This window comes from Lemur catta, chromosome 13 (assembly GCF_020740605.2).
Source record: "Lemur catta isolate mLemCat1 chromosome 13, mLemCat1.pri, whole genome shotgun sequence".
Classification (NCBI taxonomy): Eukaryota; Metazoa; Chordata; class Mammalia; order Primates; family Lemuridae; genus Lemur; species Lemur catta.
In genome coordinates this window covers 53,147,071-53,165,967 of record NC_059140.1, presented here as the reverse complement: position 1 = coordinate 53,165,967, position 18,897 = coordinate 53,147,071, and the positions used below count along the sequence as shown (strand labels likewise).

The 18,897-nt window shown below is 33.7% G+C and overlaps 1 protein-coding gene across 1 annotated transcript in view; it reads right to left on the bottom strand.

Moving 5' to 3' along the window:
• Positions 1–18,897, bottom strand: part of DIAPH3 (diaphanous related formin 3) — a 445,841-nt gene that overhangs the window by 192,004 nt on the left and 234,940 nt on the right. Inside the window, exon 21 of the mRNA XM_045566830.1 lies at positions 10,304–10,543. Coding sequence (XP_045422786.1) covers positions 10,304–10,543 — 240 coding nt within the window. The remainder of the gene's footprint in view (positions 1–10,303; positions 10,544–18,897) is intronic.

Below are 18,897 nucleotides of genomic sequence, written 5' to 3'. Positions count from 1 at the left end.
ATATGCTACTATAGGTACATGCAAACCAGTAAAATCCTCTAGAAAAACAATTTTGTAATGTATGCCAAAAACCATAAAAAATAGTCTTGTTTGGGGTAGTTTCAGAAAACTTGCTAGAGTCCAATGGAGTCCAATATTGTCCAACAAAAGCTATATAACTAAAGTATTATTTTAGAGCATTGACTTATTAGTAAGAATTTTTCATAGGAATGATTAAAATTAGAGTAAATGCTTAGAAAGTGAGCATACCTAGATCATTAATGCAACTGTATCAAATACATTAATTTTAAAATTTTCTTAACCCTTAACATTTTTAAAAATTAACAGACTATTTGTCAGAGCAGTTTTAGCTTTATAGAAAAAAAATGATAAGTAGAGTTCCCATATACCTTTCTCTCCACATATAAAATTCCTCTATTATTAACATTGTACATTAGTGTGGTACATTTGTTACAAATGATGTACCACTATTGACACATGGTTAACTAGTGTCCATAGCTTACATTAAGGTTCACTCTTTATGTTCTATAGTTCTACGTGTTTTGACAAACTCATAATGTTATTTATCCCAACTACAATGTCATGCAGAATAGTTTCACCACCCTAAAAAATTCTGTGTCCCACTTACCTATTCATCCTTTCCCTTTTCCCTCTCCCCAGACCCCTGGCAACCACTGATCTTATTCCTGTCTCTATAATTTTGTCTTTTACAGAACATCAAATAGTTGGAATCATACAGTATTTAGCCATTCCAGTCTGGGTTCTTTCACTTAGCAACATGAATTTAAGGTTCCTCCCTGTCTTTTCTTCACTTAAGAGATCATTTTTAATATTCAATAATATGCCATTGTATGGATACACCACTGTTTGTTCATTCACCTATTAAAGGGCATTTGGTTACCTCCAAGCTTTGGCAATTATAAATAAAACTGCTATAAACATTTTTATGTAGGTTTTTGCATGGACATAAGTTTTCAAGTCATTTGAGTAAATACTCAGGAGCATGATTACTGGACGGTTTGTTCTGTGTGTAGCTTTGTAATCGCCAGTCTTCCAAAGTGGATGTAGCATTCTGCATTCCCACTAGCGACGAATGAGGGCTGCACCACATCCTCACTAGCATTTGGTAGTGTCAGTGTTTTGGATTTTAGTCATTCTAGTATGTATGCAGCACTGTTTTGTTGTTTTAGTGTGCCATTCTCTAATGACATATGATGTTGAGTATTGTAGGGATGTAAAAACTCCACCTCCATCCTCTGTGGATCTCAGCTGGGTCCAAGAATTAAACTGACATAAGACAGAATAAGAGGAGAAAATAGTGCAAGTTTTACGTGGCCTGGGAGCCATCAAAGAAATGAAGACCCAAAGAAGTAGTTAGAGTCAGTTACTTATATACTGGAAGGCACAAAGAATAGTTAGTTCTAAAGAAGCAACTAAATTAGGTGGGAAAGCTTAAAAGAGTTATTTTTAACAAGGTCTGTACAGAATTCTCTCAGTGGTTTTGACTTCTCATCATTGAAGACAAGGATGTTGTATCTTTCTGGTATAGGAAGGTCATCTTTTACAAGAGAATTTCATCTTGTGCTCTTAAGAAATAACACAGGGATCAAAGTGATCTTTTTGCATCTGCTGTTTTTCAAGTATCTTTAACTTAAATAGTCAATATGCCAGAATAACATATTTTGGCCCATTCAACATCTTTTCATATGTTTATTAGCCATCTGTAAGTCATTTTTGCTGGGTGTCTGTGCACATTTTTTGATCATCTTTTAACTGAGTTGTTTATTTTCTTATTTTTAAAAGTTATTGTATCATTTAGATAAAAGTTCTTTATATGTGTTTTGCGAAGATATTCTTCCAGTCTGTAACTTGTCTTTTCATTCTCTTACATGTTTATCAGATTATAGAAGTTTTTAATTTTTAATTTTTTAAATTTTTAATTATTCATACATAGTAGTATTTATTTATAGAGTACATGTGATGTTTTGATACAGGCATACAATGTGTAATAATCAAATCAGGGTAATTGGGATATCCAACACCTCAAGCATTTATCATTTCTTTGTGATAGGAACATTCTAATTCCATTCTTTTAGATATCTTAAAGTATATCATAACTTATTGTGGACTATAGTCACTTTTTTGTGCTACTAAATATTATTTATTTTATCAAACTAGAAGTTTTTAAGTATAATGAAGTCCAACTTACCAATTTTTTCTTTCATACACAATGCTTTTAATCTTATGTCTAAAAAGTCATCCCCAAACCCAAGATCACATAGGCTTTCTCTTATGTTATCTTCTATAAAATGTATAGTCTTGTGATTTACATTTAGGTCTACGATATATTTTCAGTTAGCTTCTGCGAAAAATATGAAGTCTTTTTTTTTTTTTTGCATGTACATGTTCCAGCATCTTTTCTTTAAAAGACTATTCTTTCTCCATTGAATTACCTTTGTTCCTTTGTCAAAGATCAGTTGACTATATTTATGTGGGCCTATTTCTGGGCTATTCTGTTCTATTGGCTTTTTTTTTTTTTTTCTGCCAATACCACAATGCTTTGATTACTGTAGCTTTATACTAAACTAAGTCTTGAAGCCAGGTAGTGTCAGGCCCCTCTGACTTAGTTCTTCTTCAGTATTGTGTTGGCTATTCTGTGTCTTTTTCCTCTCTACATAAACTTTGAAGTCATTTTGTCAATATCTATAAAATAACTTGCCAGAGTTTTGATTGGGGTTATGCTGAAACTATAGACCAAGTTGGGAAGAAATGACATCTTAACAATATTGAAATATCATTTCCATGAAAATAAAATCTCTTTCTTTTGTTTTAGATCTTCATTGATTTCTTTCATCATAGTTGTAATTTTCCTTATATAGATCTTGTATGTATTTTGTTACAATACCTACATATTTTTTGCTGCTAAAATATATATATATATTTTTAATTTCAAGTTACAATTGTTTCTTGCCGGTATAAGGAAAACCAACTAAGTTTTTTTTTTTTTTTAATTAGGTGACCCCATGTCCTAAAACTTTGTTATAATTACTTATTAGTTCCAGGAGGTTTGTTTTTGGTCAATTTTAGGGGGATTTTCTACATAGACAACCATTTCATCTGTGAGTAGTTTTATTTTTTCCTTCTCAATCTGTACACCTTTTATTTATTTTTCTTGTCTTACTGTATCAGCCAGGACTTGCATAAAATATTGAATAGGAGTGGTGAAAGGAGACAAAAGACACCCTGGCCTTGTTTCCCCTAAGTATGGCGCCGGCTGCAGGTCTTTTGTGGATACTCTTTACCAGTATGAGGACGTTCCATTCTATTTCTAGTTTTTTGAGAATATTTATCATGAATGAGTAGCGGATTTTGTCATGTGCCTTTTCTGCATCTATTGATAAGATCATACAATTTTTCTTCTTTAGCCCATTGACATGATGGATTATATAGATTTTCAAAGACCGAACCAGCCTGGACTCATAGAATGACTTATCAAGTGTTCCCTCTGCTTCTAACTATTATACTCAAACAGATTTAGAGATTTAGATTTAGAGAATCAGATGTAAGATCTTCCTTACATGTTTGGGAGAAATTACTGGTGAAACCATCTGAGTCTTGTTCTGTTTGGGAAGGTTATTGATTATTGATTCAATTTACTTTAGTAGATTCAGATTATCCATTTCTTCTTGAATAAATTTTGGTAGATTGCCTCTATCAGGGTCCATTTCATCTAGCTTATCAGATCTGTAGGTTTTGTATTGTAAGTAATATCCCTTTATCATCCTTTTAAGTCCATGGGATCAGTAATGATATCCCCTTTTCCATCTCTGATATGATTAATTTGTATCTTCTTTTTTTCTTGGTTAGCTTGGCTAGAGGTTTATCAATGTTATTGATCTTTGTAAAGAATCAGATTTTGGTTTTGTTGATTTTTTTTACTATTTGCAATTTCATTGATATCTGCTCAAATATATAATTATTTCTTTGTCTTGCTTATTTTGAATTCCATTAGCTCTTGTTTTCCTTCTTCTTTAAGTTTCCTAAAGTTGAAACTTATATTATTTATTTTAGATCTTCCTTCTTTCCTAATATATGCATTCAATACTATAAATTTCCCTCTAAGCCTTGTTTTTGTTGCATTTAAGAAATTTTGATAAGTTGTATTTTCATTTTGACGTCCAATATAAGTGAATCAAACTCATTATTTTAAATTAACTATACATTTTTAAATAGAATACAGAAGCTTCTAAACTTGACATTTAAAGGACTTAACAAAAACCCATACCTGATATATCTCAAGTGGTATTTTTCTGAGTTTTTTGTGGAAATATTGGATTTGTTATGAACTTCCTAACATTGGAACCATAGTTCAAAGCCACCTATGGAGCCATTTCATCATCATATTCATTTCTGTCCCTCAAGAACATATGTTCACAAATACACTGGCTAAGTATTACTACATGAATAACAATGCTGCATGTTTTATTTCTGACCTCAAAAATATACAAACAATGCAGCCTCTTGATAAAGGAGAGGTAAACAATAAGCTCCTTAGAGTATCAGAAATGGAGTGTCTTATATTTTTAGTTTTTGATTTTTTATTTATAAAATGTATAAAAAGAGGAGACTAAACAAAACCAGGTGTGGCATGTAAGAATCATCTTGGGTGCTATCTCTGATGGGGTAGCTGTCTATAAACATGATGTTGAGGAAGATTCTGAGGCTGGGTCTTTGGGAAACAGGGGAGTTGAGTAGTGATGCTTGTTACGAGAGCAGTAAGATGACAACATACAAGCAACACATTGGCTGAGCCTTAGCAAAGCCACTCTATCCTTTTTAATTCTATTAAAATAATAATTCTAATTTATAATGCTTAATAGCGATTAAAAAAGGTGATATGAAAAGTATTTATCGAAAATACTACTTATTAAAGCCAATTTAATATTTCTTGGAAAATTTTATAGATAAAATGTGGCAATAAATGAGTCAAAGGGGGTTAAACATTCTAAATAGTTTCACATTGCTTTGGAAAACAGTTTTTCTGTGATTTAACTGGCTGTATGTAAAATGAGAACAGCATTTGTTATTTGTAAGTCTTTGGCCCATAACTGGTTTACTTGAAAAGAGTGCCAAAATTTACTGGTATGATTTTGCCAGTCTGATAAAGAATAAAAATCCCTCTAAAACACACACTGAATGCAGATGGAACAATGGATTTGTTTGGCAGAGATCGTTCTTAAAAATGACTTCACAGAGTAAAGGAAAAAGTGATTCATGAGAATCAAAATTTCACAAAAATGATTCACAATGTGTGACTGTGACAGGTATGCAAAATAAAAACTTCCTGGGATAGGCAGAGACATTGTTTTTCATGTTTTCATGGTCACTGAAACTCCACCTGCACAAGGTAGAGACTTGCAAAATGACTCAAGACACTGGCCTTCAGTGTATTTGAGTTCCACTATGTGCCTGAAATTCACACTCCTTAGCAGTCTTCACTTTGAGAACAGTGTTCGGCTTGGCATGAAAGAAAAGCAACAGTTTTTGGAAACATTTTCACCATTTATCCTTAAATGGAGAAGTAAAGTTGTTTCTTTTTTGTTTTTGTTTTGGTGGTTAGTTTTCATTTTTATGTTTGTTTTTTGTTCCAGACTACCAATCAGGAATTTTGCATTCTGGGATATTTAAGTAGGGTAGGAGACAGATAAAGCAGTTCTCAGTTAGAGAACAGAAAGCTTCCTACAAAGAGACAGTATGAATAAATTTAAAGTGGGATCAATAGTTATTTGTTTCTGCAATTTTCCCAAAGAATAACAGCATAAATACTGATAAAAATTAGTTATCATACTTAGTAAATTCCTTCAAAACTTCTATCTATTATCCCAATATAGGAAGTCAGTTTATCTAATTACCTTGAACAAAGAGCTACATCATCCTGTTGGATTGATCAGAATGATTTGTTATTCAGAAATCACACATCTCATTAGACATTAGTAAACATTATTAAACACTGTGTGGATTAGTAACATCGGCTTCTTAAATTTCCAAGTCAAAATTATTAGTATATTTTAATTTCATGTTGAACCTTGACAGTTGGGCCAATTTATTCTTTACCTAGAATGCTGATCTACTTGGAAAAAAAAAAGGATCCTGTTTCTACCAACAGGTTCTCTTGAAGAAACACCTTCAACAGTAATCAGATACAAATTTTTCCAGGTAGGTATTTTGGTCAGAAAAGCATCTACCATCTGCTGATTAGATTTCTAAGGATACAGATTTACATTTAATCAATATCAATCCCCCTCTCCCCCAAGAATATAATCTCAAAATGCCTATTAACCAAGTTTTATCTAAAATCCAGTAATATCTTTGGAGAATTTGTGAATTACAAGCAGTCCTCCATTTTTCTGTATAGTCTAAAGTTTATACTTTCAAAAAGTCAAGCCATCAGAAAGCAAGGTACTTCTACCATTTTACCTAAATTGGGAGTATCACTACTGTGACTGGAAAGTACATTTGTATCTTTTCACGAGGGTTAAGATACCAGGTCCTTAAGAGACTATATACAATTTTGGGGAGAGTGGAGGCAAAGAGAAGGGGAGAGAGGCATGGTTTTAAAAGAAAGATCCTCGTGAAACTAATTCTTTCATTTGTTATTTATAAGAATACTGTTCACCACGTTTTTCTTTTATAAAGATACACAGGTGAAATATCTTATGAAGTCTAGCCTTAGCTAATCAGAGAAAACACTGTTTTTGGCTTATGAAGTTTCATGAAAATGTTTGCATATCAATTTGGCCACCAGAAAGTCCCACATCTATACATTAACTTTAATTTTAAATTCTCGTTTATGTTTATATGACATGTCATGTTTTACTTTTATATATATATTTGTCATATGTCGCATCAAATCTTTGGGATATAAAAAAGTAAATAAACCTTTTCTCTCTGAACTCAGAGACATTATAATTAGCCATCCCGATTACAAATGTATCCAAAGATATAATATAGCTCCTAAAATTAAACTAAAATGTGGTTAGAACTAAAGAGTCATGTACTTATTTCAAAACAATGCAAAGTTAATAATTTAATATAAATTTTCATGCATTCTTCATACTTGAGCTAAATTTATAAAGGCCATTTAAAAGTAAGGATTTGGGATATAGAATGTTAAGTGTTATATAATTACCCAGCATGTTTTAACAGATTAAAATATTTCCTGTCTTTCTACTGTCAAATAAATATGGAATTCCTTGTGGAGAGGTTTATCATCAAACCAAATGCTTTATACTCAGTGTGAAAATTCAATCACAATTGTCAAAGATCAAGCTGCTACTTCTGATAACAAACATGATGAGATATCATCTTGTTCAATATATGCTTTCAACTTGACATGTAGGCTAATAAAAAATATGAAGTTGTAGTATTTATTTTGTTTCTTGCACAACAGAAGGCTCCTATGAGGAATGATCAAAATACCCAGTCTCATTGCATAAAAATGTAGTCAACTCTTTATCTGGAGACAGATTAACTGGTTTGAAGACTAACTGCAGTAAAAGAATAACAGCCTGCATTGCATTCACAAAAGATTTTAAAATTACTATACATCAGTGACTGTATCTCAATGAAAGAATGTCTATTTATTTTCAACTACAAAATAAACATAAGACACTACATTGTGTCTTATTGCAACAAGTTTCATTCATTTAACAGCTATTTATTTACTATTTGCTATGTAACAAGTGCTGTATTAGGCTACTCCACTTTATTAATCTGAACTAGTCTCCTGTCAACAGCTCTCCTTAGGGGAAGGCATGCAGCCAACTTTTTGTGAGTCAACCATACTTCTGAGATGCAAAACTTAAAAAGGAACAAAGATACTTTCGTGCTAGGAAACAAAGCCCAGTAGATTTGTAGATGTGGACTTAACTTCTCCCCTACCTCGCTCCTCATCCTGTTTTTTTTTTTTTTTTACTTTGCCTCCCTTCTCAGGGAAAGCCTGAACCTGGCAGTCTTGCTTCTCTCCTTCTTCTTCAGCCTCCAAGTTCATAACCATCAGGCCCTGAAAAATTCCCTAGATGTTTTCAAATTTGTACACTTTCCTCCATCCCCTCTACCATTCTATCTCAAACCCCTTTACCATTATCTTAGCTCGGAACTCCCATCGTCTCAAACCATCACCGTGATAGCTACCCAGCGCACACTCAAATATTTGCTAAATAAATGAATAAAGCAGCTTCAATTACATGCCCTTTAAGATACTGAAGTAAACAAGAGGAGAGAAATAACAACAACTACAAAAACCACAGTGATCTCATTCCCTTTTGAGTAGCTACTTCAGACATGTCAGTAGCAAAATCTCCCTCAGCTGGCTAAGCTAGACACCTGGGAGTTATCTTTGATCTCTCTCTCCTCCACTTCCCACACTACCTTTCCTATCTACCTTCTTCATTCGATTTCCTCTGTCACTCTCCTAGGTCACACACTAAGTGTCAGCCAATCACCGAACAGCACCCTACTATAACCCCCTAACCCAGCACTGTGCAGTGGGACTTTCTGCAACGATGGAAATGTGCCATATCTATGCTGTCAACAGGCATGGACACTGAGCACTTGAAATGTGGCCAAGTGTGACTGAGGAACTACATTTTTAATTTTATATAAATTTTAACTAACTTGAATTTAAATAGCCACATATGTTTAATGTCAATAGTACTTGATAGTGCAGCTTAACCTTCTTCCATACTATTGATAGAAATATCTTCCTACAAAACATCTGATCACATGACTTGCCTTACAGAACTAACATGTCTCCATAAAATCTCCACCATTAGGCAAGATAATCAAAGTTCTTCATGACCTAGACCAACTCACCACCTCAGTCCCATTAGCCCCACTTCTTTCCCATCTAGTCTTCAAAGAGATTGGACCACTCAAGTGTACGCACAAATGCCATGCTATAACCCCTTATGCAAACTGCAGACTCTCACTTAGAATGCCGCCTCCTCTCACAGAACATCTACTCATCCTTCAAGATCCACCTCAAATTCTTGTTCCTCTCTGAATACTTGACTACCCTCTTGTAGCTGACCTAGCCTCTCTGTCTTAACTCTGTTGCCTGACTTTGTGTACATGGTTTTATTAAAGCACTTAATCATAATTAATGGTTCACATGTGGAAAATGAGTCCCATGTATGCCAGGTAAATATTAATCACACACATTAAAAAGATTATCTAGCAAAGCATCTGGCACAGGATTGCACCCTGAGTAAGCATGCAACAGATGTGCAAAGTCCTCAAGATATGTTTTAGGAATTGAATCAGCTATGCTAGGGGTCTTAACCAAATAGAGCAGCCTGAGAAAACAAGAGAGGAAAACAGAAGGATGGAGATGAGACAGTGGAAACACTGACACGATACCACTAAGAGGCTTAGGTGAGGGAAAATGTATAAGAAAATTCATGAAAGCCCCCAGAGGATAACTATTCAGTAAACTCATAGCTAAAGCTGAACTTGTTTCTCACCTTCCTTCCCTAACTGGCAATAGCAATAATCAAATTCCTTAATCAGAGAGCGTGGCTGTTACGAGGTCAAGAACAAGACAAAGCTTTTCTTGTGATGTGCAACTGAGAAGAATGTGTTGTAAGCAGATCAATAGCACTATTACCGTGGCCCACTCCTCAGGAAAGAGCTTTGTTATATAAAAGATTGAACATATTTTCTGTAAGGAAAATCAACCTGTGGAAGACCAAGGAGAAGAAAATTTCTTAACTTACCTCTTTTTCATATCCTCTAAAATTACCTTTATATAGAAACATTTCAAAAATCAATGACATCAACGTATGTTTATTCCTAATATAACCATTTCCTTTTGTACAAAATCTGCTTACAAAAACAATGCAGAGAAATCTTTAAATAGTTAAAGGTAAAAATTTTAATGGCATGCCTTAAGCAATACTCAATATATATGCCACTGTATGCAGGTATCTGAACTGAATAAATATTAAGTTTAAATAATTTTTTGATGTTCCATTTCATTGATTTGAGAAAGCATAGGTTTACAATATAATTTTGTTATTAAACAAAATCCTTCAGTTGGATTTGCAGATCAGAGAAAATTAATATTTGGATTTAGTTCAGAGGTTGAGTAAATTAGCTCAGTTCACTCTGGGTTTGAGTTCTTGGTTCAGTTCAAGTTCCTGATAATGAGCACATCAAAATAAAAATATTTAAATAATGTAATCAGGGCTGACATTTAAGAGTAAGGTTCAGGCAAATATGTGTTTTTAAAAAACAAACTCACTTTACAGAGAGAGCTAAGGTTAAATCCGAAGGTTTGAGCATTCCGGGAGCCAGCATTCATGTAGTTTCCCATTAGCAATACAAGTTCCAGCAACTTGCTAAAGCTTTTGCTCTTCTTTATCTCTTCGCAGGCAGTACTGACAGCCATGATGTCAGGTTTGATGTTGTTCACCTGCTCTTCAAACTGAAGCTTAAAGAGAATAGCACTGAGCCGTGGCCGTAGTCTCTTCACATTGCTCATCTGATTGAAAAGAAAACAGCAGATTTCCTCTAAAATGCATGGTATACTTTAGTACTGTACGACTGCAAGTAATCTGGGATGATTTATTGGTATGACAGTACCAAGGAAGCAATATGTCTCCTAAAACTGATAGCAGGAAGACAGAAAAGCCCTGCTTATTTTTGTAAGGAATCCAGAGTCGTCCCTTAAAACCAAAATTAACAATTCAGATGCTCAATGAAAAGAAAGCTTTAATTAAATGATAAAATTTAATTAAGTAATAAAGTAAACAATTTTTAAAGACCAAATTTTAGAAAGGTAACAGGATACACAAGTAACAAATTACAAAGCATTCATATCATTACTTTGAATAATTTTTGTTCCATACTGCAATATACTGGGTCATGTTTAAAATATATTCAGAAAGGTCTAAAGAGGGTTTGTTTTCCTCAAATAGCAATTGCTGGCCTCAGAAGCCCTGCTGACTAACAGTATGTGCTAGACAGAGGGGGAGTAAATAGGTCCCAATTTGTACTAAATTGACTTTCTTCAGAAACACAGGAAAGTAGAATGACTCCTGACACACACTAAATTAGCAGAATCAGAGGTAGGAAACATGGGAGTAGCAGACGACAGAAGCAGCACAAAGCCACAAATCTATCATATGCCAAGTTAACCCTATTTGGGACTCTGGGTTTGTCTCCTGGGCATGTGGGGGGTTAGAGGTGTCGAAAAGAACAAAGTGGTAAGTTCTTGCCTTTATGCTTACTCCCTGTGTTATAGTCAACACATGTGAGGGGAATAACTACTCACCTGTAGGCATAACTGCATTTAAGCTAGATATGAATTCCTTGCCTTAGGGATTTGAGACTTAAAACAAACTGAAGGGGCAGTAATAATAAAATTGTTGCAGTTCAACAACTGTTGTAAATATCAAAAGCAATTTGAGGCAAGGTCAGAAAAAAATATAGTGACAGAACACGAAAGGGTTAAAAGAGGGACTAGTTCTCTTAGCTACAGACCCTAAAGGAAAGACTAAAAAACACCACTATATAAAGCTTGTAGGATGCCAAATACAGTGAAAATCATAATTGTTTAGGACCCAGAAATCTATCTGCTCATAATAATGATTGTTATTTAAAATATGCTATACAAAGGCTTATTAGACTTCAACATGATATTTACAGACATTGTCTTAATGACTTAATATAACTCATCTTACTTATCTAACAAAAACTAAGCAATAAAGAATTAGCTCTTGGTACACTCCTCTGAGAGAATATTTTCAGATGGACAAAATCCTTACAGTGACTGAAAAGTTTCATCATCAAATAATATAAATAGCTAATTTAAACCTAACATTTTCCCTAGCCACTTAACATGTTAAATGTTTATGTGTAATCAAGATTCTAAGAGCTCAACTAATGTAGTTAAATAAGAAGTCTGTTCTACAAAGTACTTTAAGGAATATCTTTAAATTTCCTCATCTAGGAAAAATAATTTCTTTTCTCCTACAAGAAAGTAAAGACTGTACTCATTAAGACATTTTGAAAAAGAAAAGAAAAAACCAGGTGTGGTGGCTCATGCCTATAATGCCAGCACTTTGGGAGGCTGAGGTGAGAGGAACACTTGAGGCCAGGAATTTGAGACCAGCCTGGGCAACAGTGAGACCCTGTCTCTACAAAAAATAAAAAAAATTAACTGGGCATGGTGACTTGCGCCTGTAGTCCCAGCTGCTCAGGAGGTTGAGCGGGGGGAGGATCCAGGCTGCAGTGAGCTATGATCACAGCACTGCACTCTAGCCTGGGCAACAGAGCAAGACCCTGTCTAGAGGAAAGGAGAGCAGAGAGGAGGAGGAAGGAAGGGGAGGAGAGGGGAGAGGAGAGGAGGGGAGAGGAGAGGAGAGGAGAGGAGGGGAGAGGAAGGGGAGGGAGGGGAGGGGAGGGGAGGGGAGAGGAAGATTACTAAAGGTTTTATAGAGTAAGTTTAAGCAACATAAAATTGTAGAAAGACAAAGGGAGGCCTTTTAGAATATCACGTCTTTCTGAGCATGAATCATTCTTTTTAAACACTGTATCTCTAGCACACAAAGTAGGGTTAAGCAAAGATTACTTCTCATAAAGACATTTGATTTGTCTTAAAATGTATTTATTGTATGCTCCCAAATGTATTCACTTCCCTGGACTTCTTTATTCTTAAACATTGTAAATGGCAAACATCCATATTACACTGGTAATCATAATGCTCTATTACACTTAATATATCCCTTAGAATAGTGACACGAACAAAAGAGCGCTCACATTTTGTAGTATATATATATAGCTATGGCCATTCAAAAGGTGTATAACGGGCTCACAACATCTGTTTTCAGTAGGTGCCTTATTCATGATTATGAAGTCAGGTATTAGGCACTTTGCAATAAACATGAGAAGAAATTCTCCAGTACTCCATGCAAAACATTAATATCACAAAATACATTAATTCTAACATATATTAATGTACTACTTTCATGCACAAAGAGAGAGAAAAAAAAGCCTGCTTAAATGCCTACATTTTACCACCCCAAAATATGTTAAAGCTTTCTTGCTGACAAGCTAACCATATGTAGCCAGCATAAAGTAATTAATTTTCCTAGAAAAATATAACCTAGATTTGTATGAATAATGAGTCTATCTGGCACTAGGGACAGGTACCTTGAAAAGATAGAGTAAGTCTATGATGTAATGCAGAACAAAGTGCTACAAGTTCATGAAAAACCCTGACAAAGCAAAGTTAGGAAAGGTAACCTAAAACAGAGCTTTGAATGTAACTTTTTTTAATAGATGTCCTTTACATATTGTTCTTTCTTCCAAATTTAGATTAATTAGTATTCTGACCATTATTAAATAAATGTATTTATTAAAATACATCCTGATAAGGATACTAGAATTCTCACTTGTCTGCCAAAGACTATGCTGAATGTAGAAATGAAGAGCTGTGGTGCTCAAAAAATACTCTGAATGGCAACAGAAAATCATGTTTTTCAAGGATAATTTTTTTAAGAGACAGGGTCTTACTCTGTTGCCCAGGCTGGAGTAGAGTGGCATGATCATTGCTTACTGTAACCACAAATTCCTGGGCTCAAGTGATCCTTCCACCTTGGCCTCCCAAAGTGCTGGAATTACAGACGTGAGCCACTATGCCTACTGGTAATTTTAATTTTATCAACTAATTTATGGGGGAAAAAATAGAATCACTATGACTTTTTCTTATGACAACTTTGTTTAACACCATATCTAGTTCTCCTTGCACAGTTTCTTTCATAAATAGGAGGTTGTCAGAGGTGAACTTATTCAAACTTGAGTTTATTCCCCTGTTCTACTATACAGATTTATGTAGGGTCACCTCAAAAGAAATTTTAGTAAATGTTCCATATCATTCTTATTCTTCCCTAAAACCATTATAAAACTAAACATTCATTTAACTTACTTTCTAACAGCACAATAACCAACTGATTGAGAAGTTACTGGATTCAGTGTTAATTGACTTTACACTCCAAAAGCTTCTTTAATTCACATACTTTGTAAATACCTAATTATAAGGAATAAAGGAACAGCATCTCAGGAAGATTAAAGGACTCCTTTAAGTCACATGGCTAGTAGAACCTGGGCCTACAGCTAACTTGCTGCTAACCAAATGTCCTTACCACTTGGAGCATCACAATGGCGAAATTAATAACCACAATTTAAAAACTATCTGGAACTCAAACTTTTTCTACTGTTTTCTTACAAGTAAGAATTAATTTTAATTTCCCCACAGTAGTTATTAGGTAACATACTATGGAGAATAACCCTGCTATGAGCTCTGCCTGCTACCTGTACTTTCTAAACTATTTCTTTCTTCTCTCCTTACTATAACCAACTACTTCCTATTGTGCTGAATTTTTAATACTTTTCCAGATCTACTTTTGTTATTCCTCCACACTGCACTCTCCACTCATACTTCCCTATTAGCTAATTCTTCAGTTCTATGATAAGCAAGAAGAATGTGAAAATACAAATGCATCTTTGTGAAAGACAAGAGAAAGTACTTTGAGAAAGTAGTGTGATTTAACACATGGACTGCCACACTAGAAAAAAAATTTTTTTCCATGGGGCCACAGTATTTTATTACAAAAATAGAATAAAAACTTCAAAAACAAAACGATCCTTTCTAATTTAATGAAAAATCTGTTATTTTTATTGTTTTCTGTGTTTTTTCAATAAAAAAGTAATATAAAAGCTTGAAAATTAGTAATGTAAAAAGTTTTTCAAAACTTGAAAAATAGTTCATAAGAGTAAAGTGTTTTTCTTGCCTGGTCAGGCTTAAGTGTACTTTAAAGGTAAACGTAAATAGAAAAATGAACTTTATTGACTTCTATTCACTTAATCCATGTTTTTAGAATTAAATTGTCAATATTAATTGTAACAATAAGAACATCAACAAGGAAGATTTTTGCAAACCAACTGCAGTGTTTTGCCCAGGTTTTCCTTCACAAGGCTGGGGCTCAAAAGTAGTGTGAGTTAAAAACAACCTACATGGCAGTTAATGTGTTAACACTTAGATCACCGAATTAAGACACTTAAAAAACTTTTGAACCTGATTTCTCTAATGATATGAAAAATATCTTTCACTGTTAGCAGGCCAATATGTTCATGATCTCCAGAATTCTCAGAAAAAAAGTTCATTTCACTTGGAGAAAGGCTTCAAAAAACTAACTTAAAGTGCCTTATGTCTGAGTATTACTAATAATATCAAAAATGTTTTTTAAAATAAACGTGCTATTATCATATTAAAGCTGCAATACTAAAATTATTTAAGTAATCTATACGACAGCAAAGTACATATGATACAATTTTTACATGTTTTATAGGAGCAAGGTAAAGCCAAGACTTGTACAAAAAATATTTTAAATAAAATGTGTATTCCTCTACCCAGTAAAGAAATAGTTATAGACATCAGATATTGCATTACCTTTGTTTATAAATTCTTATCAATTCTGGACCACTAACAATTTCAAAGGAGGTCCAAATGAGTTCTGTAGATGCTCAAAATTTGCAAGCTGTAAAGCTATGAATGGTAAAACTAGACAGCAAAGAGACTTCCTTTTTTTTTTAATTTGGCAGTCTTAGCAAACAATTTTAACACATAAGTTTCATATCTGTTGAATTAAAAACTGGCATAAAACCCAGAACCATATTAGTGTTTCAAATTCATTCATGCCTGCTTCTAGAAAATCCCCATCCTACCATAGAAAACCAATGTTTTAATTTCTATCACTATTGCTTAGTTTTGCATGTTCTTGAAATTTATATTAATAAAACATTTAGGAAAACAGTTTATATGCCTGCCTCTTTCAAAAAAATAACTTTGAGATTCATACACATGTAGTGTGATTCCGTATTTCATTTCTTTTTATTAGTGAGCAGTATTTCATTATAAGAACATAACAAAATTTGTTTATCCAATTTCCTGCTGATACACTTTGTTTTTTGCCAGTAGTAGAGCTAGGTAGTGAGTTGAGTTGAACCCACTTAGTGGGACCCACAAAAAGATATGCTTAAGCCTTAACTTCTAATACCTGGGATGTGATCATATTTGGAAACAAAGTTTTTCTAGATGAAGTTAAGAATCTCAAGGTGAGATCATCCTGGATTTAAGGTGGGCCCTAAATCCAATGCCTGCAGGTCTTAATAAATGAAAGGGGAGAGGGAGAAAGAATTGGGGAGAGAAAGGGAGGGACGTGAAGGTGGAGGCAGAGATTAGAGTGATGCATCGAACACCCAGAAAATACCAAGGACTGTTAGCAGCTATGAGAAGCTAAGAGAGAGACATGGACCAGATTCTTCCTCAAAGCCTCTGGAAGAAACTAACCCCGCCAACACCTTGATTTATGACTTTTGGCCCCCAGAAATGTGAGAGAATAAATCTCTGTTGTTCTAAGTCACCAAGGTTGTGGACATTTGTCACAGCAGCCCTGGGAAACTAATACAGGCTATTATAAATATTCTTATGTATTTTCATTTCTAGTAAATATCTAAATGATACAGTGTAAATACATACTTAAGAAATTGTCAGACTGTTTTTACAAAGTGGTTTATACCATCTTACATTTCCTTTACCAATGTATATTTTATTCTGGAAGAGTTATATTTTATCTTTTCATGCTTAGGTCTATACTCCATTCCTTTAATTACTCAGGATGCTGTGATGCAGGAGTTAAGATTCATTTTAGATCACAAGACATCCAAGTTTTGAAACACCATTTGATACAAAGAAATTTCTTTCCTCATTCAAAGACCTTGAAGGCTTTGTTGAAAGTCAAATGACGGCATCTTTGTGGGTTTATTTCTAACTTTCCAGAAGTTTATTTGTATATCCTTAAGCCAAAATCTTTGTCTTAATATAAAATCAGTAGTCTAAGTCCTTTTGTTCTTTTTCAAAATGGTTTTGTGTGTCCTATGTTCTTTGCATGCTGTATGAATTTTAGTAACTACTTGTCAATTTCTGTAATAAAACCTGCTGATATTTTGATTGGGAATGTGTGGAATCTATAGATCATTTGAGAGAAAAATGAAATCTTAACAATATTGAGTCTTCTAATCTATAAGCATGGTATGTGTCACCATTTCTTTACAACTTCTTTAACTTCTCTCAGCAATATCTTATAGTTTTCAGTGTAGAAGACCTGCATATGTTTAGTGAAATGCAGCCCTATGTATTTTTCACTTTGTGATGCTGTTGTAAATAGTACTATTTTAAGTACATTTTCCAATATTTTGCTGCCTGTAAAAAAACAAAAAAAAAACTGGTTTTGATACACTGACTATTCTATGATCTCGCTAATTCACTGGTTGCCTCTATCATAGATTCCATAGGAATTCATATAGACAATCAGGTTAGTTTAAAAAAAAAAAAGAGTACTTCTATTTCAATGTATTGGTCTTTTATTTATTTTTTCTTATTATACAGGTTAGAACATACATTATGATGCTAAAAAGAAGTAATGCAAATGGATACCCTTGCCTGGATTTCAATCATAAAAGACAAAGCATTTACTCTTTTGTCACTAAGTAAAAGTAGAGCCCTAAATTTTCCACAGATGTTCTTTATCAGGGTGAGGAAGTTTCCTTTTTAGTTTGCTGAGAGTTTTTATTATTAAAAAAAGGTTGAATTCTGTCAAATGCTTTTTATTTTGCATCTATTTAAATAATTATGATTTTTCTCATAGGTACCTGGTATTTTTTTTCCTGACAATATCAGTAACTAATTAATTTTGGAAAATTAAACCAAATCAACCTTGCATTCCTGGGACCAATCTCACTTGGTCATAATATACTCTCCTTTTTATGCTTGGCAATATTTGGTACAGAAATGTTTTGTTGCTAACTTTTGCATCTATGTTTATGTATGAAATGAGTTTCTAACTTTTCTGTAGTATTAACAGATTCTCTTCTTTCATTCCTTATACTAGTAATTTGAGAATTTGATTTTCTTTTTCAGCAGTTCATTTTCTTTTGGCTCAAAATAATTTCTCCTTTGGCCCATTAGTAGTTTAAAAATATGTTATGCAATATTTAAACAATGAGAGATGTTCTATTATTATTGTTGTTTTAATTGTGTTGTAGACAGAAAGCAGACTCTGTTAGATAATCAATCTTTTGAAAATTATCCACTTATTTTATATTCCTATATTGTCTACCTTGGTGAATGTTCCATATGCATTTGAAAAGAATGTGTATTCTGCAGTTATTGCAGATGGTGCTGTATAAATTTCAAAACAAGTTGGTTGATAGAATTGTCTTGATTTTCTAAATATTTACTGATGTTTTTTGGTCTAGTTTTTTGAGAATTTATTCAAAGAGGGGTATTAAAGTCTCATTATGATCGAGGAGTTATCTATTTTTCCATTTAATTCTGCCAGGTTTTGCTTCATAAATTTTGATGTTCTATTATTAGTCATACATATTTAAGATGATTATCTCTTCCTGGTGAATTATTCTTTTTGTCATTGTGTAATGACACTCTATTTCTTATAATATCCTTTGCCTTGAAATATACAGTCTCTGAAATATATATACCCATGATACTTTTCTTATGCTTTTTACTATTTGTTTTCCATGTGTCTTTTCTGCTTTTTTCCTACTGCTATGTTGTGAATGTTTGTGCCCCATCCCAAACACGTGTGTTGCAAATCTACTCACCAGTGTGATGAAATTAGGAGGCAGGGCCTTTGGAAAGTGATTATTAGATCGTGAAGGCAGAGCCCTCACGGATGAGAGTAGCACCCTTATAAAAGAGGCCCACAGAGCTTCCTTGCCCGTCCACCACGTGAGGGCATAGCTAGAAGACACCAT